This window comes from Ictalurus punctatus, chromosome 28 (assembly GCF_001660625.3).
Source record: "Ictalurus punctatus breed USDA103 chromosome 28, Coco_2.0, whole genome shotgun sequence".
Classification (NCBI taxonomy): Eukaryota; Metazoa; Chordata; class Actinopteri; order Siluriformes; family Ictaluridae; genus Ictalurus; species Ictalurus punctatus.
The window spans coordinates 3,399,818-3,410,797 of NC_030443.2; the positions used below are offsets into that span (position 1 = coordinate 3,399,818).

Sequence of the window (10,980 nt, forward strand, 5' to 3'; positions counted from 1 at the left end):
AATTATCATTCCTCCAATATGGTGTAAAAGACGAGCAGTTTCCCCATTAAATGTGGTAGCTCAGTGGTTAAAACATTGGACTTCTGATTGGAAGATCACTACTACTATTGAGCTCTTTAGCAAAGTCCCTAACCCTCAACAACTCCATTGTATAAAATGGGCTAAATGTAAGATGCTCTGGATAAGGGTGTCTGCTAAATACCATAAATGTAAATAAGTCACTCCTTCCACGCCTACATTCCATGATTCTATGGCTCAGATGGGTGTTTTTTAGTACCATTCTGTATCAAGGCTAGAGTCTGCTGTTTTGTGCAAACTCCAGATCAGCACTTTCTGAAGTACTCAAACCAGCCTTTCTGGCACCAATACCCATGAGGCTCACAACGACTGAGCTCACATTCTCTGAGAACGTTAACTGAAGCTCTTTGACCTGTAGCTACTTGATTTATTTTATTTTATTTGTTTTTTTTTGTTTTTTTTTGCATTGCACTGCTGCAGCATGATTGGCTGATTGGATAATTACATGAATACGAGCAGCTGTACAGGTGTTCCTAATAAAGTGGTGAGCATATACATGTATGTATATATGGTGACAAAACTGAACATTGTCCTTAATTTGATCACATTCGTAGGTGTAAACCAGCTGCACTGGTTCTACATTCATGGCTTTACTGGGTGAGTTCAACACCAAACAACCTCACCTGAAAGAGGCTTGTGCAATTCTGCATCACCTGCATGAAGCACCTCCCCCACCTTTTTTTTTTTTTTGCATGACCAGTTTCATACCCTCCCACCCGACGAGAACACGAACAAAGGGTGGAGCTTGGGTATTAACTGCAGAACTTGGACTCCAAGGAAACCACCAGTGCCTCCCTTGAGCTATACACGATAGCACTAAAGCAGGAACTTGCCAGGTAAGAAAAACACAAACAAAAGAAAACTGGATTTATTTAATTTATTTACAAATATACAACATCTTCTTAATTCTTAACTTGTGAAATTTTAAACTGGAGCCTGTTCAGAGGCTGTTGTTATTGTTGTTGTGGTGGTGATCTTGTGAACATTAAGGCTGATACCGGTTGGGGTGAAACTGTAATACTCATAGAAAAACTTTTTTTTTTTTTTTTTTTAAAGACCGTTTCATCTAGGAAATGTCAGGTTATAGGAAATTAGCCTAGAGGTTTTGGATATGATCTACCATAGTCTGCTTACTTTTCAAATTATTTGGATGGTCAGTTGTGTAATGATTGCTAGGCTTCTGTAAGAGTGGCTCAAGCTGTGAAAAGGCATGGACACTGTCAGAAACACAAAACCAGTCTGGCAGACTTGAATGACTCCTGGAATGTGTAGGAAACACTATGGCTTTTGTTATTTTATCTGCTTCACAAAAGCAGTTCAGAGATAATAGACGGGCTCTGAGGAATTATTATTATAATTTTTTTTTTTTTAGCTTTTCCTCTCTCAGGTGTTCTGGGTCACAAAATGAAAGGCCGAAATCTAATCTAAGTATTAAAGGATTGAACAAGTATGAATTGTAAGTTTAAGAGTTAAGATCATTGTCGTTGGGTTGATCTTTTTGTATATTTTCAGGATTTTGACCTGCCGAGTACCAAAAATCCACAATGAAGACCCCACTCGCCATTGAGCACTGAAGATGGTGTTACATGACTTCACACCCTACACCAAACTTAAGGAGAAGCAGTCCAGCTTGAAACCCACAAAAAGCCAATGATCTCGACACGAAAGGAAAGCTTAACTTCCCCCACCCTGGAGGATTCATTTTTTCCCTTCTCTTCATCGACCCCTGTTTCCCGGCATCGCATCATGGGACTGGGGGTCAGAGCAAACAACCTGCTGGCATCCCACACAGACCAGGACAGCAGCTCAACTATGTTGGAGAAGGATCTCATCCTGGCAGCTGAGGTGGGCCAGGCTCTTCTGGAGCGGAACGAGGAGCTGCAAGCTCAGCTGGAACAGATGAGGAGAGACATTGAGGTCAGGGAGATGTTTCCTTCATTGACAAACATGACGCTCATGAGTGCTGCTATGCAAAACTGGGACACACTGTGCCTTTGATTCAGACTTCCTGGTTCGAGTGTGTGAAGTTTTGAAACATGGTTCTCTAAAGCCAAGAGAATAAAAATAAACTGCTCAGTCACACCTGTGGGCGAAAAGTGGCATGTCCAGATTTTTAGCTGTGAAGTAACAGTAATGGGTGGCTACACCTAGTTAAGTATAAGATAGGGTTGCATTTCCTTTATGCAGATTAAACAATTACATGACTGTATTGTCTTAGCTTCCTAAAGGCACTACAGATTTTGCTTGAAGCACCCGTATTGCTACAATGAGCAAGACATCATTCATATGATATTATCGTAAGCATTATACCTCTGTGCATGAAGGAAAGGATTGGTGTACATATCTCTGTCCAAATATTAGCATATTCACCTCAAGCTAAAATCTTGGTCATTTCTGTGGCAAAGGACACAGGACCATATATCTAGCTAGCTAGCCAGACTCTAAACTATATTTTGGTATCATTTACTGGCTTGTTTCAGGTTGGGAAGCTAAATTACATGCTAAAAAGCAAACCTGTGCTGATCTATTGATTTCTTTTTTTTTGTGGTCATTAATGCATAGGGAGTGTTTTTGATATCTATTAGCCAACTCTTAACTACCTTTTTGAATGTGAAGCTGCTGCTAGTCGTGTTTATAACGCGAGCTTACACAACATCGAGGAATTGGAAGTTGGCTGGTTTTGAGTCTGAAGCTCATAAATAACGTCATTTTAACTCAACATAAGTGCAATTAAGTTTCTTAAGATTCTTTCTTTAGTTTAGTTTTTTAATTTGTGTTGTGAAATGAGAAACCAGAAAGCCCTCAGTCCTGAAGACTCTCCCATGGTGGAAAGCTTTACTTTGCAGCTTTACTTCTGGTTAAATGCAGAAAACGTCACCATATCCACGATGGAATGTTTATTAAATACCAACACGTTTGATTTGTTTATTATTAGGCTTCGATTATATGGCGCAGCCACTGTACAAATCCCTGTGAAGTAATTGTTTACTATAGAAATAGCTGCTACTGTCAGAGTTGTTGTTTATAGAAAATCAGTCAACGCCTTCTGAGCGATCAGAACTGAGAGGTCAAGAATTCTGTGGTATAATGAATCCTGTCAGGCAACCATACTGTCTTTCTACAGATTTGCAAGCTCACTGAGATTTACCCTAACCCATAAAATGCAATGGAATATTATGCAAAGTTAGCTTAAGCTATGTTATGTTAATATGGCTACATGTGCTTCCAGGCTTTGCAGCAGGAGAAGCACACGCTACAGAGACACCTGGAGGTACAGGAACTAGAGGCAGGGCAGCGGGAGGCAGAGCTACAGGCTGATATCGCGTCGTTACGACAACAGTACGACCAGAAGCACAACCAGGTAGGCATAACGGTATGGCTATCACAATAACCATGCCATGATATGCTTTTATATGTATTTAATGCTTGTTTCAAGTATTTTTTACAACATTAACCATCTCCATTTTGGCAATGCTGTGTGTATGTTCACCCAGGGTCGAGACCGACGGCGTGAAGAAAGTGAGCAGCTTACGCAACTGTCCAATCACAACCAGAAGCTGGTGGAGCAGTTGGCCGAGGTGACCTGTTTTGAAAGTGTTCGTAGCCAGTGGTCTAAAAATAGAACCGAGCTGGTGGATGTATGATGTATTTGCATACCCACACAACAAGCATTCCCCTGTAGTCACTGAATGATTTATGACGATTACAGAAACTAGAATACACAGAAGCCAGTTTTCCGTCATCCCCTTTCTAAAGAATGAGCGTCTAACACTCCTTACTGTTCATCTCTCATTCCCAGGCAGTGTCTGTGGAGCACTCTCTGCGCCTAGAGCTACGCTCTCTTAAAGAGGAAATGGAGGACACGAGTTTCAGCAGATCGATAAATTCTGCTCGCCTGGACAGCCTACAAGCAGAGGTACATACACGGGCGTAGTAGATGCCGACTCAAAATGGAGTCTAATCTACACGGATTTTCACAAGTCACATGAACCAATTTATGATTAATCTGAATATGAGAATCCAAGATTGTCCATTTCAACATCAAATTTGAAAACCTGGAGTTTGCACGTTCTCCCTGTGCTTCAGAGGTTTCCTCCAGGTACTCTGTTTTCCTCCCCCAGTCCAAAGACACGTGTTGTAGGCTGATTGGCATCTCTAAATTGTCCATAGTGTGTGATTTGTGCCTTGCAACGGGTTTGCTCGTGCCCCTAGCTCCCCGGGATAGGCTACAGGCTTGCCATGACCCTGTGTCGGATAAGCAGTACGGAAAATGGATGGATAAATCTACTAATGCTTTTATTTATATGATCTGGACATTCATATGATGATGTTTTGGATATGCTTAACGGAGTGGAAAACTGCAGTTCTTTTTGCTTGTGATCATAAGAACCACCACTTTCTGTTTTGAGGTAATTTTGTAACTAAAACACAGCAAACCAGAAAGTGCAACAACTAGAAGCATAACTGCAAAACTAAAAACATTGCTTTTATTTATAATAATAATATACATCTTTAACAAGTCTAGCTGGCTCATTTAAAAGAGAAAGCCTCGAACACCAAAATATTAGTTTTATTTATTACTGCTGAAATAAAAGGGACGTTTCAAATCTAAAACCCACTCGTTTCTGTTCATAGTGAGCTACTCTATGCTCACAACAGGGGGAAAAAAATAATTTTACTGTATAATTTTAAAGTAATTGCCCTTCAGAGTCACTGGAGGAACTTTTTTTTTTTTTTTTTTTTTTTTTTTTTTTTTTTTTAAACCATTTATAAAATGGACATTTCAATATGGTAGATGACCAGCCTAGGTCAGTTCATAGTGCACTACTATGATCAAAATAAATATTCATTAATTTTACTGTAGAACTTTAAAGTAATTCCAATTCAAAGTCACTATCTCTTAATATAATTGTGCCAGGAAGCTAATGTGATTCATTATAAAATGGACATTTTCAAATTGACAGATGATCAAACCCACTGCAATCAGGGCAACGTGAGTTACTCTATGTTCATAATAAAGATTTAATTAATTAAAGGTCAGTTCATTTTACTGTCGAATTTTAAAGTAATTGAAAGTCACTATATCAAATTATTAGCCCCCAATGTTTTGGGCTCAGCCCCTGATGTTTTCAAATCCTTGAAACGCCCCTGTAGTGCACGTGTTCTATGCTGGTGGCTTGGCTTTAAAGCTGTGGGCAAAGTGTGTGTGAAATGTGTACATAATCCTTCTTAAATATTGGCACCCACTACTGTAGATATGAGAAGTGTATAGTGAATCATTTCCTTGCAGCATGAGATGTCACACAGCAATGTTTGCTTATTGAACAGAATCAAGTTCTAAAAGAGCGGTTCTCCAACATGGACGAGCGGCTGAAGTCATCAGATGAGGACAACGAAAGGTTGAGGATGGAGAGGGAGGGGCTGCGTGCAAGACTCCTAGAACTACAGACCGACCTGAAAGAAAAGGAGTGTGAGGTGAGAAGTGGAAGATCAGTGGGTATTGGTTAAAAAGATCATGGAAAAATATTACTCTGAAGCAAACTAGAACTCTTATTGCTATTCTGACTTTTGACGCAATAGTTCCTGTTAGTAGGGACAGAGTCCATATTTGCTGACCTCTCCTTCACACAAACTTCCTCTTTTGTGAGCAGTACGTCATTTAAACAGTACACTTACATGGATAATGTGTTTAGTGCTACCACTCACCTTGGCAGTCATTGACTGATGCATCAAAATTTTAAATTAAGTGAAAAGTAGGTTTGGTTTCGTGGGTGAAATTGGATTTGTTTCTGGCTTTTCCACAGCTGGAGCAGCACCAGAGTGAGGCGTTCCAGCTGCGCACCATGAACCGAACCCTCCAGCAGAAAGTCCAGGCTTTTGGAGAAGAGGCAAGTCTTGAGGAGACCACATGCTTCCCTCTGTCCCTCCAGAATGAACTGCAACAGTCTCAGGTAATACTGCAGTTTTCTATACTTGCTAAGTAAGGAGTAAAACATGATGAGGTGCGAACAGAACAGTTTATTTAACAGATAAATGTTAAATAAGTGTCTCGTTTACAAAAAGGTTCATTTCTGTGAAGAGGTCATCTCAGGACTGTAAGCAAAAGGCAAAAATAATATAGAAAACCGAAAACACCAGCCCATAGGTCATAGTGTATAATGACCTAAGGAAGGCTAACAGCCACCGGCATTAATAATGACGCGCTATTTATATGTGAATATTTGAAACAATTATCCCCTCCCCGCCCTTTTTTTTGTTTGTTTGTTTGTTTTTGGTTTGTAATTATTCTTTGCAAGGGAGTGTTGGCAATTTATAGAGTTTATTTATAAATGTTTATTTGCTAACAGAGTAACAGGAACAAGCAATTACAAATAAAAATGTTGTTCAACAGTAAAATGTACATTATTTTGTAAAATACTGTAACCTATGTATAATAAATATTTGTCTATTTCTATATACTAGTATATCAGTATATTCCATATATACTTATCAGCTATAGCATTCCACTTTTGAGGCCTGATCCTAAACCAGTGGCTATAATCTCACATTTACTTGATCACAACTTTTACTTTAGTGGAAAAAACTAAAAAATAATAATAAAGAAATAATTTTCAATTGAAACTTCATTTTTTGGGCCAAATTTTTAGTTTTGTGGAATTAGCAGTAAAATAGAATTTGTAAACACTTACAAATTGGGCTCTAGACATACAGTTTTGTTAGCTGTAGAGCTTGAGTTACGAGTAAAGATGCTGAGAATTTTTTTTGTCAAAGCGGTGCAAAAAAAAAATTATAAGTACAGTAATTGTCCAAATGAACACTTTTATGCTAATTGCATTAAGAGATTTGAAACAAAGAATGCAGAAGTGTTAAAAAATAAAGAAATAAAATTACAGCAACAATATTAAGCATTTATACTATTGTTGGATTCTTTTATTTTTATTTATTTATTTTTTTCCCCCCACTTCAAACTAAATTCTCATTTCTCCTTGTTATAATTTTTAACTCCATATTTGGGTGGAGTAGTAGCTTGTCATGTTCTCACAGAGTTCTGATTCACAGCAGATGGGGTGAATACTTGCGCAAGACACTGTAATAATAGTGTGTTTACTGCCGACAGTCACATGACCTGTTCTTAATCCTTAAGGGTTTAAGCAGGTATATTTAAAGGAATACTTCACCCTTGAGTATTAATATGGCTATGAGAATGTAAGCTAGCTGAAACTGATCTCATTTTCATGGAAATGGTTGATCTTCATTTGTTACGGTCATTCTTGGTGTTTCTTTAACTGTGTCTCTCTTCTTATAGGGTGTGTACATGGAAATAAATGTACTATCAGTAGTAGCTCACCAGAGGATGAAGATAAATGTTCTATGCTAGTGAAGAAGGTTGTGAGAGTCAGCCATTGTCGGTCCCAAACCATGACTTTCTGAGCTGTATACTGGATTTATGTTTATTTGCTCTTTCTGCTGGGGTGGGGACACAAAAAAAAAACCAAACATTTTCTCTATTTACTTATTGAATGTGATTTGGTTTAACAGGCTAAAGAAAGCATCTTTGCCCATTCTGCTGTCCTGCAGGAGAAAGATGAGGAGATTGAAAGGCTAAAGAAAGAGGTTGGTCTACTTTTTCATTGGTGAGCATCAACTGACCTCCATGGATATCCATTAAACTGTCAGTGGTCTACTTTGGTTGGTGGACAAATCAAGGTGGACATAGACTGACCAAAGTAGACCACTGACAGTTTAATGGATATCCATGGAGGTCAGTTGATGCACACTTTAGATGCTAAAGTTTGAACTTTGATGACTCTTAGCACAGAGCCGCTGAGGTGACGTTGGTTTTTATTTATTTAATTAATTAAAGTGTAGCCACAAATATGTTGAGGCCAAGAGGTTGCAAGCGAAGTAGCTCATGGCCATGATGTGATGTGTTGTGGAATGTCACACTTAATTATCTGGTGGGAATCTGTAAAAAAGTGAATTCATGTTTTAGAATTCACTTAAGGTAATCTGGGCTAATGGTATATCCATGTTGCAACACCAGTGACTCCAGTATGTTTTCATGCCCTAGTCCAAAATAGAAATAAACTGTTATCAATCCTCTCCATGCTTAATTTTGTGTAGTCACAATGGTTCATTGACTTTTTTTGTGTGTGTGTCACTCATTTTAAAACACACCTTAAATCGTACAATCTGGTGCAAATCTAACTGTTCTATTAACATCTGCAAAGATGCCCTTTAATCAGTTTTACCAAAGCTACAATGTTAAACCATTGTTTTAAATATGATATATATTTCTTTTTCAGGTTTTAACTGCATTTGTGCTCAGTCGGATTCTTTTTGTTTTTTAAATCACTTCATCTCCACGTACTTTTTGTTATGCATTTTCATAGCTTGAGTCCAACCAGTATGAATTGGCGGCATTAAGAGACGAAGTGAAGCTGTTTCGCAGTGATCCCAGCAAACCAACATACAGGTATAAGGTTGTTGCAAAATCTTTTTTTGCATGTTTCCATCCATATCATTTTGCAAATTGCTGTCTCTCCATCAATCATTAGACAAAAATAGCAACAAGACAGCCAGCCAAACAGTCCCAGAGCGACACACTTCTCATGTTATCACTTCTCTTTCTCATTGATCCTTTTCAGCCAAGCGTAACTTTTGTTTTTAAAAATTTTAGGAATGTCTAGCAGTTGAGGAGCTCTGATGTGTACACTGCAAAAACAAGACTTGCTATGCATACTTTGAAACAGTGGAGATTTAAGATTTGTAGTGACTCGGGTGTAGTTTTGGGTGTTGCCTGACTGTTTCCCAGTGCAGTGGTTTCATGCTGTTACTATGTTGTGAAAACAGTGCTTTGGAAGAAGAGCTCGCTGTGGCCCGGCAGGAACGTGACACGCTCAACCAGCAGCTCCTGAACACCATCAGACACAAGGTGGCGCTCTCTCAGGAGGTCGAATCATGGCAGGTGTGTGAACTGTTTCCTTCTTTTTTTTTTTTTTTTTTTTTTTTTTTTTTTTTTTTTTTTTTTGCAATACCACATTAAGACAATAGATGGAGCTTTGTGACAATGTACAGTGTGTTGTGATAACATTTTTTTTTCGGGGGGGGGGGGGGGGGGGGGTGTTAATCTGGTATCTTCCTACAAGGGTGACATGAATGCGTATATAATACTGCAGTGCAAGTGTGTTAAATTATTTGGCTAGAGAAACCGTGTTAAGAGGACTCAGAGTTGAGCAATGTTGAAATACTGGTTTGAAATACTGTGGTTTTCAAAACAGCAAAACCTGATCTGTACCCTTATTCGTTTTTGCAATCTAAAATATAAACCACGATCAGCAGAAAAATATGGGGGGGCTGGACTTTTTTTTTTTTTTTTTTTTTTCTCCCCCCCAATACATCTCAAAGAAGGCACTGAGGGTTAAATAGTATGTAGTCACTCCACTAACTAGCTTCTCTATATAGTGCTCAGAATTTAGTTCATGCTTTCATAACCAGATTGGACTCTTGCCACTTGCTTGATCAGAATGCAAGAGTCTGCATGCTCCCAAGGGAAAGGAAGGTAACGGGTAATCATGCGCAAGTTAAATTGGCCATGTATCAAGTTCCGCTTTGACTAGAAAGTCCTGCTTATGGTCATTTAAAACAGAAATATTAATCCATCCAGTATATTATTAGTCTATAATTAATCCAGAGAACCACTCACAGTTTAGCTGTTACAATATTTGATGCAGTATTTCTTTTATTTACCCCAAACTCTAGAATGTTTTAATTTTTGTTTAGTGACTTTAGAATTCATTCATTGAACATCGGAATTTATCAGGAATTGTTTGTTTTTTGTTTTGTTTTTTCTTCTGTTTTTAGTTACACAGATTTTTGTGTTTATTTTACAAAAAGTTTCTTCTCACATTTGCCTTGCACGTCCAGGGTTGGGGGTTCGAATCCCGCCTCTACCTTGTTTGCATATACTCCCTGTGCTTCAGTAGTTTCCTCTAGGTACTTCAGGTCTCTTCCTTAGGATAAGTGGTGTGGGAAATGGATTTATGATGATTATTATTGTTGGTGGTTGTTCTGGTAGTCGTAATTACCTGAACCACCAGTTCAACCACTACTCCTATTCTGCTGCTGTCCAACCATTAACACTGTCTATCTATTTTGTCTTTGTACTGTTTAAGATAGTCATGAAAGACTCCAACAGCACTCTGATAACACACTTCCTCTCACTGATTAAATAGCATTACCATTCACTGTGTTACTCTTTCAGTTTTCTTTCTCCTAGCCCACCACCATCCTGCAACGTTCTCACACTCCTAGATAGAGAAATAGTCACTTGTTGGGTGAAATGCTATGAATACTATCTTATTCGTTTTTGGTCTCTGTCCTCCAGGAGGACATGCGTCTGGTGATATCCCAGCAGGTACAGCAACAGGTACACGAAAGGGAGAAAGAGAAACAGAAGATGGCATCGCCTCTGCAAAGAAACATTCGCACAAGCAAGTCTTTCCGTTTACCAAGAGAGGAGGGGAAGAAGAACTTCTTCTCTTCTTTGTTTGGTGGGGACTAAAAAAAAAAAATTAAAAAAAAAAGCTGACTGACAAAAAAACAAAAAAACAAGATGAGGACATGAAACTACTGAAAGGACCAAAAGCATATTTTTGGCTCAATATCAGGACATATCAGGACAATATAAACCATATGAAGCAGACCAAACAATGTATAATGGCATGGCATTCATGCATATTTATTTTGTCTATATACATTCTTGATGTATAAAATATGACACAAATGTTTATTATGAAAAGTGTTGATAAAAATCCTTAATATATTTAATGTCTGAGTCTTTCATCATGCTTTACACATCACAGCATAAACATTTCAGACGTAAAGAGGTAGCAAGTGATT

The 10,980-nt window shown here is 38.4% G+C and overlaps 1 protein-coding gene across 1 annotated transcript; it reads left to right on the forward strand.

The window, feature by feature from the left end:
* Positions 1–804: 804 nt before the first annotated feature.
* Positions 805–10,903, forward strand: bicdl2 (BICD family like cargo adaptor 2). Its single transcript, XM_017459824.3, has 11 exons — positions 805–914; positions 1,591–1,995; positions 3,308–3,439; positions 3,573–3,656; positions 3,878–3,994; positions 5,407–5,553; positions 5,883–6,029; positions 7,618–7,692; positions 8,472–8,554; positions 8,932–9,046; positions 10,466–10,903. The coding sequence occupies exons 2-11, from the start codon at positions 1,729–1,731 to the stop codon at positions 10,640–10,642; spliced, it is 1,344 nt and encodes a 447-aa protein (XP_017315313.1). The 5' UTR covers positions 805–914; positions 1,591–1,728; the 3' UTR covers positions 10,643–10,903.
* The last annotated feature ends 77 nt before the right edge of the window (positions 10,904–10,980 follow it).

Bases quoted from the DNA above. Each gene is read 5' to 3' on its own strand.
- bicdl2 (XM_017459824.3), top strand. From the start codon at position 1,729: ATGATCTCGACACGAAAGGAAAGCTTAACTTCCCCCACCCTGGAGGAT. The intron at 3,657-3,877 runs GTGACCTGTTTT...TCTCATTCCCAG, and splicing joins TGGTGGAGCAGTTGGCCGAG to GCAGTGTCTGTGGAGCACTC. The intron at 6,030-7,617 runs GTAATACTGCAG...TTGGTTTAACAG, and splicing joins ATGAACTGCAACAGTCTCAG to GCTAAAGAAAGCATCTTTGC.